This window comes from Oncorhynchus kisutch, linkage group LG3, assembly GCF_002021735.2.
Source record: "Oncorhynchus kisutch isolate 150728-3 linkage group LG3, Okis_V2, whole genome shotgun sequence".
In the NCBI taxonomy this organism is placed as follows: Eukaryota; Metazoa; Chordata; class Actinopteri; order Salmoniformes; family Salmonidae; genus Oncorhynchus; species Oncorhynchus kisutch.
The window spans coordinates 27,311,016-27,327,049 of record NC_034176.2 but is presented as its reverse complement, the minus strand read 5'-3'; the positions used below and the strand labels follow the sequence as shown (position 1 = coordinate 27,327,049).

Genomic DNA, 16,034 nt, shown 5'->3' with positions numbered 1-16,034 from the left:
TCCACCACTGAATATTCCCCAAAATGTGCAACCCTACTTGTTCTTTCTTAAGTGGCTCACTATTTAATAAAGTAGACCTAATCCTTGAGCGAGTTAAGATTCGTCCCTTATTTACCAGCAATAGGCCAATTGCATGTCTATAGTTTACCTCCCTCCTTATTATGCTATCATCTCAGCCTCCTAATTCAAGTAATTCCATCTATTTAGCAGTTTTGCTCTAGAGATAAACCACCACACAGGACAGCTTCATGGGATTATCTCATGATATCAATAAATCTGACCTACTCCTCTACGACCCACTACTACCAAACAAGCTGAATGAGCACTACAGGTTGTTTTTAATCAATGGTATTTTCAGCCATCTTGACCCTCAACTGACAACACCTTCAGGACTAACTTCCCTGAAAACCCCCTGCCATCCTACACCCCCTCCCTCCCACCCCAGGCTACCCTCCCCCTTCGTCACCACAGAACAGGAGGTGAACAAGCGCAAAAAAAGAGCAAAACAGCAAGAAGGCTGTAGGCTCAGACCATATCTCTTCAGCTACACTAAAGCACTGTGCTGACCAGCTTTCCCCTCTTTTCACTGACATAATCAGTCTCTGGAACTATGCACTGTCCCGGACTTATTCAAATCCTCCACCATCATCCCCGTCCCGAGGAAACAAAAGGTGACCAGCATGATTGACTACAGACCTGTAGCGCTCACCTCGGTCATCATGAAATCCTTTGAGCACTTGGGACCTCATTGATAAACTGTGCGTACTTACATAATATACTCCAAAATGTGCGTACACCAGAAAATGTGCTCATCTCCCCGCAAACTTTTTCCTATCATCAGTCTGCATGGTGAATTTGAGATAGAGCTTTTGTTTAGCAGAGTTTGCAATTCATTTAGTTCCTGCTGACCAGTAGCAGCTCACTTTGTTGAAGCTAACCATCCCATCTCCTCCCTCAAATACACAGGCATTGAGCATGTTGCTCTACCAAGGATATCGAACATTGAGATCCTACTACTAGAGGAGCTGAAGGGTGGGACTAATTACAACATAAAATGTTAAATATTCTGTGTCTGTAAAATGTTTATAGGTTCAGAACCTTTGTGAATCAGCACAGTTAAAAATATATGGCAAATAGAAATCAAACTGGATGGACATCAGAAAGATGGGAGAGGAAGGACAGGACTAAAAACAAACAAACTATAAAATAGATTATGTCCGTAATGTGTATATAGTATGTATAAGCTGGAAGTAGAAGCCTAAATGTTGTTGTTCATTAGTTTACTCCAATTAAGGGGCTGGTAGGGTTAGCGGAAAAATTAAGAAGAATACATTTTAAAAGATATGCGTTTATGTACAGTACCATTCAAAAGTTGAGACCTACTCATTCAAGGGTTTTTCTTTATGTAATATTTTCTACATTGTAGAATAGTGAAGACATCACAACTATGAAATATATGGAATTATGTAGTAACCAAAAAACAAAACAAAAAAGTGGTAAACAAATCAAAATACACTTTTGAGATTTGAGATTCTTCAAAGTAGCTACCCCTTGCTTTGATGACAGCTTTGCACACTCTTGGCATTCTCTCAACCAGCTTCATGACGTAGTCATCTGGAATGCGGCAGGTAGCCTAGTGGTTAGCGCGTTGGGCAAGTAACCAAAAGGTTGCTGGATCGAATCCCAGAGATGACGTCATTGTAAATAAGAATTTGTTCTTAACCGACTTGCCTAGTTAAATAAAGGTTACATTTAAAAATGGATTTCAATTAACAGTTGTGGTGACAGGTGGTTCACAGAAGAAGATGGTCTTATACCAAATAGGGCTAAACAGCTCAAATAAGCAAAGAGAAACGACGGTCCATCATTACTTTAAAACATGAAGATCCGTCAATCCGGAAAACTTCAAGAACTTTGAAAGCTTTTCCTCGTACAGTGGCAAAAACCATCAAGAGCTATGATGAAACTGTCTCATGAGACAAATGCCGATTTTTTTACACCTTTATTTAACTAGGCAAATCAGTTAAGAACACATTCTTATTTTCAATGATGACCTATGAACGGTGGGTTAACTGCCTCGTTCAGAGGCAGAACGACAGATTTTCACCTTGTCAGCTCGGGGGATTCAATCTTGCAACCTTACAGTTAACTAGTCCAACGCTCTAACCACCTGCCTCTCATTGCACTCCACGAGGAGACTGCCTGTAACGCGAATGCAGTAAGCCAAGGTAAGTTGCTAGCTAGCATTAAACTTAGCTTATAAAAAACAATCAATCACTAGTTAACTACACATGGTTGATGATATTACTAGATATTATCTAGCGTGTCCTGCATTGCATATAATCGATGTGGTGCGTATCGTTGCTCCAATGTGTACCTAACCAGGAACATCAATGCCTTTCTTAAAATCAATACACAGAAGTATATATTTTGAACATGCACATCTTGCTAAAAGAAATCCAGGTTAGCAGGCAATATTAACCAGGTGAAATTGTCACTTCACTTGCGTTCATTGCACGCAGAGACAGTGTATTTGCAACAGTTTGGGCTGCCTAATTTGCCAGAATTTTATGACATAACATTGAAGGTTGTGTAATGTAACAGGAATATTTACACTAATGGATGCCACCCCTTAGATAAAATACAGAACGGTTCCGTATTTCACTGAAGGAATAAACGTCTCGTTTTCGAGATGATAGTTTCCGGATCCGACCATATTAATGACCAAAGGCTATTTTTCTGTGTGTTATTATGTTATAATTAAGTCTATGATTTGATAGAGAAGTCTGACTGAGCGGTGGTAGGCAGCGTTGCATATAATCAATGCGGTGCCTGTTAATTTATCATCAAATCACAGCCTAATTCAATTTGCCAAACGGTGATGATTTAACAAAAGCGCATTTGCGAAAAAAGCACATTCGTTGCACAAATGTACCTCACCATAAACATCAATGCCTTTATTAAAATCAATACACAGAACTATATATTTTTAAACCTGCATATCTAGTTCAAATAAATTCATGTTAGCAGGCAATATTAAGTAGGGAAATTGTCTCACTTCTCTTGGGTTCAGTGCAAGCAGAGTCAGGGTATATGCAACAGTTTGGGCCGCTTGACTCGTTGCGAACTGTGTTTCTTCCTAACAAAGACTGTAATTTGCCAGAATTGTACATAATTATGACATAACATTGAAGGTTATGCAATGTAACATCGATATTTAGATTTAGGGTTGCCACCAGTTCGATAAAATACAGAACGGTTCCATATTTCACTGAAAGAATAAATGTTTTGTTTTCTAAATTAGTTTTACGAATTTTACCATATCAATGACCAAAGGCTCATATTTCTGTGTGTTTATTATAATTAACTATATGATTTGATATTTGGTAATGAAATTGGAAACAATTCGGGCCTCCCGGGTGGCGCAGTGGTTAAGGGCGCTGTACTGCAGCGCCAGCTGTGCCATCAGAGTCCCTGGGTTCGCGCCCAGGCTCTGTCGTAACCGGCCGCGACCGGGAGGTCCTACAACAATTGGATACCACGAAATTGGGGAGAAAAAGGGGTAAAATTCACACAAAAAAAACAAAAAAAATTGGAAACAATTAAATATCTGTGAAATGTTTGAAAAAAAGTTTATGCTAATCTTATGCTAACAATGGCCTAATATATTCAATATCCTTTAAACTATTGTCTTTTAACAGTTTCACAATTAATTCTAATCAACCTAATAATTATGACAAGACAACCCTCACTATTTTCATTGGTTTCACCAATTGCACTGTTTTGTCCACATAACCCGTTTTAAGCATTCATGACATTACACTGAAGGCACAGTGATGCCGAAACGTTGGTGTTTTACCCAATAAATCACTGGGAGTTTATGACTCTGTTTTTATAGCTTACAGTTTATTCACCATTAGTCAGCAACTCTACACTAAATACGTTTCTATGGTTGTGCGCCAGCTCATGCTTTTTAATTATTATTTTTAGAATCTAAAATACACATAAGAATCATATAATTAGACATAGGAATCTTTTTCCTATCTATTTTTGATTCATAACCACTGCAGAATATATTCCTCACCTTTTCTGGCCGTGATTGGGTTCATATTCCTGTAGGAGCCATACAACAAATTACCATGGGCATCTCTCATTTAAATTGGACCTATTAGCCTAGTAAATAGATAACCTGAAATACATACAGCCTTTGCAATATCATAGGCAGGGCGGTTTATAATACTGGTATACAGTCAAAATTAAACAGCTGATCTTTTACATTGAAGTAGGCCTTTGTATCAAGTTTCAAGTTTTTATTGTCACATGCACAAGTACAGTGGAATGCCTTTGCTTGCTCGTTCCCAATAATGCAGTAATGAATATCAGTAGTGCTATCAACAAAAAAAGTCAAGTAGAACAAAAGCACACGAGGAATAAAACTAACCACTGTAAGTACTGTAATATTTTTTGGGAGAGTAGCCTGCCCTAAAATGTTTCAGAATTCACGGCAAGTCCATCATATTTAGGTTGGGGGGGGGGGGGGGGGGGGGGGGGTCTATATAAAACATTGTTTTACGGACAACATGGGCCTTCACTACCTCGACAACCCAAGGACATATGTAAGGATATTGTTTGTGGACTTTAGCTCAGCCTTCAACACAATCCTAGAGCACAAATTTACCCAAGTTGAAAGTATCAGACTCCATCTGCCAGTGGAGACCCTGAGGGAAATTCCACAGTACCAAAATTATACTTTGACTTTTTTAAATTATTTTTTTAAATAAAATGTATGCCAAACAAAAACCATTGATTTCAAAGTTTAACAATCCATACAAATCTATTGTTAACAATTTCAACAAAGACAGGATAGTTTGTCCAGACTGTTTTAACACTCTTGGATTGACCACCGGACGAATGAATGAAAGAAAACAGTTACCAGCTGAACATAACAGTACGCCAATGCATGTGACCCAACTGGCAATGAAGTCATTCATTTCTTAAAGACACCGTGCACTCTTTTAGAAAAGAGATTGCTTCTTCTATGCAAATGTTTTTAAAATCAGTACAAATAAAATATGTTAGCAGCTGCTATGAGAAAATAAATCCTAAATGGAAGGCATTGTTTCTCATCGGTATCCCCATGAACTTAGCCAAAACAAGCTCAATAACTCATTCACACACACTCCTATTGAATAATATGCATTGACCTGTATTGTGAATAGACTTAGGCTACATTTGGATTTACCCAGTTTATCAACAGAGATTTACCATTCAAATAAATTATTACCATTGTTGTTTTGTATTTAGATTATTATTATTATACCATTGTTCAATTGACTCAATGCCTACATGGCTGTTTTAAGATTATGTAAATTATGTTCAAATGTAATGATGCCCAATGATTTTACAGCGCAGTAGCTGAGTTTATATCTGTCTGGATCAAGTGCCATTCTGTGACTTTTGCTAAATACGTCTTTTTTTTGTGGTATTGTTTTTGTATCGTTTTGGTATTGAGTATTGTGACGGTATTATGATACTAAACCTGGTATCGAAGTCAAAACACTAGGCAGTATCTTCTCACTAAGGCAAATTCTGTGTGTGTTTATGCCGTGGTGTAAAGTACTTAAGTAAAAAAAATACTTTAAAGTAATACTTAAGTAGATGTTTATGTACTTTACTATTTATATTTTTGGCAACTTTTACTTTACTACATTGCTACATTGTACTTTTTAACTCACATTTTACCTGACACCCAAAAGTACTCGTTACATTTTGAAAGCTTAGCAGTACAGGAAATTGGTCCAATTCATGCACTTACCAAGAGAACACCTCGTACGGCCTCTGATCTGAAGGACTCAAAACACACATGCTTAGTTTGTAAATGATGTTTGAGTATTGGAGTGTGCCCCTGGCTATCCGTAAATAAAATAAAAATGGTGCTGCTTTTTATACTTAAGTACATTTTAGCAATGCCATTTACTTTTGATACATAAGTATATTTAAAACCAAATACTTTTAGACTTTTACTCAAGTGGTATTTTACAGGGTGACTCCCTTTTTTTTGAGTCAATTTCCATGAAGGCATCTTTACTTTAACTCAAATATGACAATTGGGTACTTTTTCCACCACGGTGTATAAATGGACTTGGCGAATAAAAATTATTCTGATGTAAGGCTGGACGATGTTTTGAATTTAAATGTTTTTGCGGAATATTTCAAATGCCTGTATCGCAAGAATCAATGTCTTTTTTATTTTCAGTTTTATGAGCATTTAGGTCCGCCTGTTCTCATGTCTTTCTGGTCTCGTCTATTTCGCTCCTTCTGTGCTGCGTGCAATGACTGTAGGCTGGGAGCACCTTCCAATTGAATACATCAAGCCCCTCGCCATGGCAGTCACAACAACAAAGATCACTTCCTACTCTCTGACAACTTGCTATTCGCATTTGAGGTTTGGTCCAACAGAATCAGTCATATGGACACAGAAACACATTTAACTGTAATAGAGAAGTTAAAAAGTGTATGTCTCAACTCAAATTGCGTGCAGACACTAGTAAAAAAGAGGGGAGGTATCAATGAACATTGATTATGGAAAATAAATTCAGTTTGTTGTACCATGTACAGCCAGCAGCATTTATTTGCCAAAGACTGTCAAGTGTGTGTTTTGATGCAATAAGCATAAAACAAAATTATAAGGAATTGGCAACTTGTTCTCATTTTGAGAAAAGGAGTAGGCTCCTTGATTTCATCATCTGAACAAAGTGGACAGGCTAACATGCGGTTTAAACAGTCGGAGATGGACAGAAGGGTGTGTGCATAACAATTCAACTGTTCTACCCTGTTAGCTAGCAAATAGATACAAGTTGGCTAAACTTGAAATTTAAAGATTGGGCCTATGTTGCTACTCACTAGCACATAGGCTTGTGCTTGAGAGATTGTTTATGAGATGTGTTAATTTTCTATAATGCCTGCTACAAGAAGTTTGCCTCAATCACACCGACAGCATAATTGCATTTTGGTACACCCGAAGTACATTCATTTCCAATGGAACGCTGCATTTGCGTTGCAGAGGCAGTTGCAGTGCGTCCTGTGTGGTGCATACGTTGGATTTATCAAACATGTGCCAAACTGTATGCTTAGACGGCTTGACAGAAATGGCGGAAGGTGAATGTTGAACTTTTGCTGCACACATATCCAGATGATGCTGTGTACCATCTTGCGCAATGACGCTATCGGTGTGATCAAGGCATTAGCCATTATTAGTGAATGTGCATTATGCATGGTTATGGGGAAAAAAATATAACCAAAAGGATATTTTTAAAGAGACTTGAAAGCCAGATCAGTGATTAGTGTGATCTCAGATCTGTAATACTGATACATGTTGGACCTCTGCCCGGGTGCTGGACATCCTCTTTCGGAGCCTACTTTAAGTTATTAGTAAAGTGTCCTCTTCCCTCTTAAGCACTAATGAAGTGAGACATACAAAATTGAGCAATCACAAAGTGGTGAAGGAAGAGTACAGAATGAGACTTTGCTGTCAAACATCTTACTTTTTGATACTCTAGGCTCATTTGGTACTTCTGGGCTCAGCCTTGCAGAGAGACTTTGCCTGCCTCCGTCTGCACTCACTCAGTCCACTTGACAAAACAGAGCTAGCTTTATCCTGATTGGCGGGTCTCACAGTGACGGTACAATGCCTCAGGCTATTAAAATGGCTACTCTTTCTGGCTGTGCAGTGCCAAAGAACCAGGAAACTATCCTATTGATTGAATATTAGACAAACTTGGTGACCTTACGTCATTTGGTTTATTTTCTCACCTTGTCCAACAAGCAACTAATGTAAAATCTCCAACAATGTAATAACTCATTTAGGCCAACTGTATAACATAAATAAAATAAATCTGCTGCATAACACACAATGAGTAATTTGTTTGCATTGTTCTACTGCCACCGATCTTAGTTTACCAACAGGAAATGCATTCCTGATTGGCTTAAGACATACTTCATAACAAGAAGTAGATAAAAATATATATTTAAAAAAAAAACACCCTTTGGAGATGACACAGAGTAATAAAACTATTAGTAAATATATTCTACCAGGATCTAGGGTTAGGCTGACTGTAAAGTAATCTCCAATACATCCAACTGAAACTCACATTTTCTCAATGAACTCTTTATTACACAATATTTTTGTAAAAAAATAAAATAACGTTCAACCTTCCTACTGGCAAGGGGGGGGGGGGACCCATTTGGCAGTGGAGAAGAAAAAAATCACACCAGCTCATCCTGCTTGTTTTGGGCAGGAGAGAAAAGCAGGTCTGGAAGGAGCTAAATTTATCTGGGCTCAATGGGAAGCATAAGACATTCTGTTCTTTTACACTGTATGGAGGTTGTAGTTTAGACATGGGGCAGGGAATCCCTGTTTCTGTGCGACACAGCTGCTTTAGTTGTTCAGAAGGGAGTGACTTCATCAGTAGCAAGCCAACTTTAGAAGCCTGAGAAACCTCACACACTGTAGGAGTTAAAAGGTCAACCTACCATGATAAAACTGGGAGACCAGAACATAGTCTTCAGATTGCTGGGGATATCTATGTGTTTTGTTTCTATTACATTAAAAGTCATGACTAATGCCTACCGAGTGGTGCAGCGGTCTAAGGCACTGCAATGCAGTGCTAGCTGTGTCACTACAGATTCTGGTTCGAATCCAGGCTGTGTCACAGCCGGCCACGACCAGGAGATCCATGAGGGAGCGCACAATTGGCCCAGCATCATCTGGGATAGGAGAGGGTTAGGCCGGCCGGGATGTCCTCGTCCCATTGCGTTCAAGCGACTCCTGTGACGGACCGGGCGCATGCACACTGACACGGTCGCCAGGTGCACGGTGTTTCCTCCGAAACATTGATGCAGCTGGCTTCCGCGTTAAGCAGGCATTGTGTCAAGAAGCAGTGCAGCTTGGCGGGTCGTGTTTTGGAGGCTGCAGTGCTCTGGACCGTCGCCTTTACTGAGTCCATACGGGAGTTGCAGCGATGGGACAAGACTAACTACCAATTGGATACCACGAAATTGGGGAGAATCATGACTAACTATGTGCTCATAGCATGTGTGTAAATGCATTTCATGAGTGCATCCCATGGCTGACACAAACTGTTTGCTAATTAACTTGTATAAGAGCGGGATAGTGCGCACAACATTTTTCTGCAAGTGAATAATTTGAAACACTTCCACGCTGGGACATGAAGAGAACACCCGACACTTCTAGAAGTAGTACAGAGGGCCGTATAGATAACTCTGCAACTCTCTCATATATAAAAGGTTAGATCAGTAATGTAGGCTCCTGTAAAACACAAGGGTTTTATTGTTTTATGAATTAATGTAGCCTGTGTTTATCCTGTACTGGCAATCTTTATCACAGGGACATCAACAACTAGGTTATTGTTTCTTAATTTTACAGAGATTCAGTAAATAGTTCTCTTCTCTGTCTAGGGTCTCCTTAGCGGGGAAATCACCCTGGTACCATCTTTCTTCTCATAATGTTTTTATAGAGTATGAGTAATGTCTTATGCAGCCACTGAATTGGCCTAGCCCAATGACAAACAATTGAAGTGATGAGCTGCTTCTTAGTTGTCAGGGTTATTTTCCTTGTCAGTAGTCACTAAAAACAATTCGGCCTAACTCCTCATGGAAGACGGCAAACCTGATGTCATTGTTTTCAATGGGAGCATGACGGTAAATGCCATTGAGACTGGCGGTGAATGCTGTCAGCCGCCACAGTAGACAGACATTGCCGCCAAAGTTTGAATACATAATTTTGCCATAGCATTGTTTTCTAACAGATGTTGATTTGCACTCATTGTTTACTGAAATCACCATAGCAGAGCATACCCTCATGCTGGCTTGCTTTTGCCGTCACCCTCTATTGCTTTCTTATTCCGCTATGCCGATACATATGACGGTTTTGGCGTCCCTAATCTAAACACAGACTTAGTGATGAAGAAGCAATCTTTCAGTGGAAAGTAAGGGGTACAGAATATCTACTGAACTTTAATCTATTCCTATATTAAAATGAAGTTCATAGCAGCTGAGTTAATGAAACACTGTGGCTATGTGTTGATCAAACATGTCAAGTCTGGCTCTTAAACCTTGAGCTGTAAGATGGACAGCGTGAAAGGTCCAACACCAGATCCTGGCAGCTACTGAGGAAGTGGCGACAATGGCTTGTGTAACCCTGTTGAATAGACGCAACCTAGTTTGGCTCCAAGTCAGATTGTCTCATTCTAATGGTTGATTAAGATAAAAAGTTGTATGCCTTTTTTGCCACAAACTTTATTCTGTTGATGTGTTAAGTCAAGTGTTTATGTACACAGGGCTATCCAGCAATGTACTTAGATAAACATGTATGAATGAACTGGAAAACAATAACTACCGGTATGCAATGAGAGGGGGCATAGCAGGGAACAAAGTTCACAACCACTTACTCATTACTTATGTCTTACTATAGGCTACCTACATGCCCTTCAGCTTTGACTAGTCCAGACCAGGACTAAACCACTTGGTTTTGTATATTTAATATGAAAAATAATATTGACCACTAACTAGTTGTCCAGTTCCTTTAGGAACACCTTTCCCCCAAGGCCACTTAAATTTGAGCCTGTTTGAGAGCTTTTGAATTTCACCTGTTTGTCTCAATTGCCTCACAACTAGTTTAATAGGAAGGTCGGTTGTGGGTACGATTAGGAATATAGAACAAATGGGCACTGTGTGGTTAATGTCAGAGAGCTATCTCAACATGTGCAGGCGTTAACCAGAACTTGATGGTTGTTGGATTTGAAAGTTTTAGCAAACAAGCTAACTGTTATACGTTACCTAACTAGCAATAACTTACTGGAAACGTTCAATAGCATGTTTCGTTAACAGGGTGAATATTTTCAGGGAAACAGGGACACATATGCTAGCAAGACACATATGCTAGCAACAGTGTCTTGCATGTCTCATAACGTTAGTTAGTTGGCTAGTTAGCAGCTAGCTAGCCAAATAGCTCGTTTACACACAAGCAAATCTGGTAAGGTTATTTCCTCCTCTGCTTGTTGGTGAGCAAAAAAACAGAAATGCATAATGATGCGAATGAAATGGGTCATTGAGCCATCACTTGATTCATGGGGTAGCTAGCTCGCCTACCTTGACAGAGTCCACGGGGTACATCACCGTGTGCTCCAGGATTCCAGCCACTGCTCCTGCTGTCATGTGGATTGTCAATGAGGCATGAGGTGGTAAACTTTCGTAATCGCCCTCGCCTTCTAAAGGCTCCTCATCTTTACCTTTAATCTCCGACATCTCCACGGTTGCCATCAGCGCGCAACTCCATGCGAGGCAGACTGGTCAAAAGGATATCTTCAGACACAAGCACCGAATGAGAGGCATGGATAACCACAACATCATTACCGAGTTCGAGCGCCTAAATGACGTCGGCAGTAAACACGATGGCTGTCTAGTTTGAGCAATGAACATCCAGAAAACCGAAAATGAGGCGGGACCAACAGCCAATGAAAGTAGCCCAGCTAGGCATACCAAAATGAGGGTGTTCGATTGAACTCACCCGGGGGCCCGTGTAGGCATGTTTTTCATCGGTTGAAAGTTAATTGCATTCGGCGATGTCGGCTCAAAACAAAAGTGATGTAATTAAGTACGTGTAGCAATTAGTAGGATTCTGGGTTTCTCATGCAAAAGTGTTGGCTTTAAATAAAAACGCTTTATCTACCTTTCCAATGAAAATTTGTTAGAAAATTAAAACTTTTACTTTTTGGACTATGCACCATGCTGCCTTCTTGACAAAATGACCGAGCAGCACAGATTACTGCTCGCTTTGAGATGGCGCTCCTCCCACCCCGCGGCTCAGCATAATCGAATCCGCGCACTGACTGGTCTTTTCAATTTTTTTGTATTTATTAATTTTTTATTTCACCTTTATTTAACCAGGTAGGCTAGTTGAGAACAAGTTCTCATTTGCATCTGCGACCTGGCCAAGATAAAGCATAGCAGTGTGAACAGACAACAACACAGTTACACATGGAGTAAAACAATAAACAAGCCAATAACATAGTAGAAAAAAAGTATCTATATACATTGTTTGCAAAAGGCATGAGGAGGTAGGCAATAAATAGGCCATAGGAGTGAATAATTACAATTTAGCAGATTAACACTGGAGTGATAAATGATCAGATGAACATGTGCAGGTAGAGACACTGGTGTGCAAAAGAGCAGAAAAGTAAATAAAATAAAAACAGTATGGGGATGAGGTAGGTGCAGCGATCGGTTAGCTGCTCAGTCACCAATGTGAGCACAAAAAGGTCACAAAGGTCATTGATCCCTTGTCTATTTCAAAAGTAATACATTTTTCTATGATTTTTGTCCTTACTAAATAATAACCTATGCCACTAGAATACCGCATGAGGAAGCATTTAAAATCCCCTCAACATTAGCTGAGGGCTGATGCTAGCATGGAGTACAAGGAGTGGAACATTAGCTAAACCAAAGAGGAAGACAGAGGCCCAACTCGGCAGAAAATATAGTTGTCTCCGTCCAAGCATGGAGTTTTTTGTATGGAGGTCAATAGGGTACCACAGTATGAGCCATAATTACCATATAATCTGGCGGTCAAACAGGGAAACGGTTCCAATCATTTTTCCACCATTCATTTTTCCCATAGGGGATTTTAGAAACAAGTTAAATAAGTGCTGTGTTTTGTGTAGGCTTACCTTGGTGTGACATTTTGATAATCGTGTAAATCTCTCTAGGACAAGGTTACTTTAATCAATATATTGGCCTGTACCCTACATTACTTTAAATGGACAATTCTGTGAACTTTCTTGTGCAAGTTTTAAATTGACATAATACCTGTTAGCAAAGGTGTCAGCTAGAGATTTTATTTATTTTATTTTTTATTTTACCTTTATTTAACCAGGTAGGCAAGTTGAGAACAAGTTCTCATTTACAATTGCGACCTGGCCAAGATAAAGCAAAGCAGTTCGACAGATAAAACGACACAGAGTTACACATGGAGTAAAAACAAACATACAGTCAATAATGCAGTATAAACAAGTCTATATACAATGTGAGCAAATGAGGTGAGAAGGGAGGTAAAGGCAAAAAAGGCCATGATGGCAAAGTAAATACAATATAGCAAGTAAAATACTGGAATGGTAGTTTTGCAATGGAAGAATGTGCAAAGTAGAAATAAAAAATAATGGGGTGCAAAGGAGCAAAATAAATAAATAAATTAAAATTAAATACAGTTGGGAAAGAGGTAGTTGTTTGGGCTAAATTATAGGTGGGCTATGTACAGGTGCAGTAATCTGTGAGCTGCTCTGACAGTTGGTGCTTAAAGCTAGTGAGGGAGATAAGTGTTTCCAGTTTCAGAGATTTTTGTAGTTCGTTCCAGTCATTGGCAGCAGAGAACTGGAAGGAGAGGCGGCCAAAGAAAGAATTGGTTTTGGGGGTGACTAGAGAGATATACCTGCTGGAGCGTGTGCTACAGGTGGGAGATGCTATGGTGACCAGCGAGCTGAGATAAGGGGGGACTTTACCTAGCAGGGTCTTGTAGATGACATGAAGCCAGTGGGTTTGGCGACGAGTATGAAGCGAGGGCCAGCCAACGAGAGCGTACAGGTCGCAATGGTGGGTAGTATATGGGGCTTTGGTGATAGAACGGATTGCACTGTGATAGACTGCATCCAATTTGTTGAGTAGGGTATTGGAGGCTAGTTTGTAAATGACATCACCAAAGTCGAGGATTGGTAGGATGGTCAGTTTTACAAGGGTATGTTTGGCAGCATGAGTGAAGGATGCTTTGTTGCGAAATAGGAAGCCAATTCTAGATTTAACTTTGGATTGGAGATGTTTGATATGGGTCTGGAAGGAGAGTTTACAGTCTAACCAGACACCTAAGTATTTGTAGTTGTCCACGTATTCCAAGTCAGAGCCGTCCAGAGTAGTGATGTTGGACAGGCGGGTAGGTGCAGGTAGCGATCGGTTGAAGAGCATGCATTTAGTTTTACTTGTATTTAAGAGCAATTGGAGGCCACGGAAGGAGAGTTGTATGGCATTGAAGCTTGCCTGGAGGGTTGTTAACACAGTGTCCAAAGAAGGGCCGGAAATATACAGAATGGTGTCGTCTGCGTAGAGGTGGATCAGGGACTCACCAGCAGCAAGAGCGACCTCATTGATGTATACAGAGAAGAGAGTCGGTCCAAGAATTGAACCCTGTGGCACCCCCATAGAGACTGCCAGAGGTCCGGACAGCAGACCCTCCGATTTGACACACTGAACTCTATCAGAGAAGTAGTTGGTGAACCAGGCGAGGCAATCATTTGAGAAACCAAGGCTGTCGAGTCTGCCGATGAGGATATGGTGATTGACAGAGTCGAAAGCCTTGGCCAGATCAATGAATACCGCTGCACAGTAATGTTTCTTATCGATGGCGGTTAAGATATCGTTTAGGACCTTGAGCGTGGCTGAGGTGCACCCATGACCAGCTCTGAAACCAGATTGCATAGCAGAGAAGGTATGGTGAGATTCGAAATGGTCGGTAATCTGTTTGTTGACTTGGCTTTCGAAGACCTTAGAAAGGCACGGTAGGATAGATATAGGTCTGTAGCAGTTTGGGTCAAGAGTGTCCCCCCCTTTGAAGAGGGGGATGACCGCAGCTGCTTTCCAATCTTTGGGAATCTCAGACGACACGAAAGAGAGGTTGAACAGGCTAGTAATAGGGGTGGCAACAATTTCGGCAGATACTTTTAGAAAGAAAGGGTCCAGATTGTCTAGCCCGGCTGATTTGTAGGGGTCCAGATTTTGCAGCTCTTTCAGAACATCAGCTGAATGGATTTGGGAGAAGGAGAAATGGGGAAGGCTTGGGCGAGTTGCTGTTGGGGGTGCAGTGCTGTTGTCCGGGGTAGGAGTAGCCAGGTGGAAAGCATGGCCAGCCGTAGAAAAATGCTTATTGAAATTCTCAATTATGGTGGATTTATCAGTGGTGACAGTGATTTCTAGCTTCCCTGAACAGCTGCATATCACGGGGGCTGTTCGATGCTAATGCAGAACGCCATAGGATGTTTTTGTGTTGGTTAAGGGCAGTCAGGTCTGGGGAGAACCAAGGGCTATATCTGTTCCTGGTTCTAAATTTCTTGAGTGGGGCATGTTTATTTAAGATGGTTAGGAAGGCATTTAAAAAAAATATCCAGGCATCCTCTACTGACGGGATGAGATCAATATCCTTCCAGGATACCCCGGCCAGGTCGATTAGAAAGGCCTGCTCGCAGAAGTGTTTCAGGGAACGTTTTACAGTGATGAGTGGAGGTCGTTTGACCGCTGACCCATTACGGATGCAGGCAATGAGGCAGTGATCGCTGAGATCTTGGTTGAAGACAGCAGAGGTGTATTTAGAGGGGAAGTTGGTTAGGATGATATCTATGAGGGTGCCCGTGTTTAAGGTTTTGGGGAGGTACCTGGTAGGTTCATTGATTATTTATGTGAGATTGAGGGCATCAAGTTTAGATTGTAGGATGGCTGGGGTGTTAAGCATGTTCCAGTTTAGGTCGCCTAGCAGCACGAACTCTGAAGATAGATGGGGGGCAATCAGTTCACATATGGTGTCCAGAGCACAGCTGGGGGCAGAGGGTGGTCTATAGCAGGCGGCAACGGTGAGAGACTTGTTTTTAGAGAGGTGGATTTTTAAAAGTAGAAGTTCAAATTGTTTGGGTACAGACCTGGATAGTAGGACAGAACTCTGCAGGCTATCTTTGCAGTAGATTGCAACACCGCCCCCTTTGGCAGTTCTATCTTGTCTGAAAATGTTGTAGTTTGGAATTAAAATGTCTGAGTTTTTGGTGGTCTTCCTAAGCCAGGATTCAGACACAGCTAGAACATCCGGGTTGGCAGAGTGTGCTAAAGCAGTGCATAGAACAAACTTAGGGAGGAGGCTTCTAATGTTAACATGCATGAAACCAAGGCTATTACGGTTACAGAAGTCGTCAAAAGAGAGCGCCTGG

The 16,034-nt window shown here is 40.7% G+C and overlaps 1 protein-coding gene across 3 annotated transcripts in view; it reads right to left on the bottom strand.

The window, feature by feature from the left end:
• Positions 1-11,823, bottom strand: part of LOC109879339 (mitoferrin-1-like) — a 28,203-nt gene extending 16,380 nt beyond the window's left edge. Inside the window, exons 1-2 of one of the 3 annotated variants that reach the window (XM_020471521.2) lie at positions 11,310-11,821; positions 11,170-11,228 (exon numbers count right to left, since the gene is read on the bottom strand). In XM_020471521.2, the coding sequence (XP_020327110.1) occupies positions 11,170-11,228; positions 11,310-11,340 (90 nt within the window). In that variant the 5' untranslated portion in view covers positions 11,341-11,821. Of the gene's footprint in view, positions 1-11,169 lie in introns of all 3 variants that reach the window. The other 2 variants (XM_020471513.2, XM_020471527.2) reach the window with 2 other exon arrangements.
• Between the last annotated feature and the right edge of the window lie 4,211 nt (positions 11,824-16,034).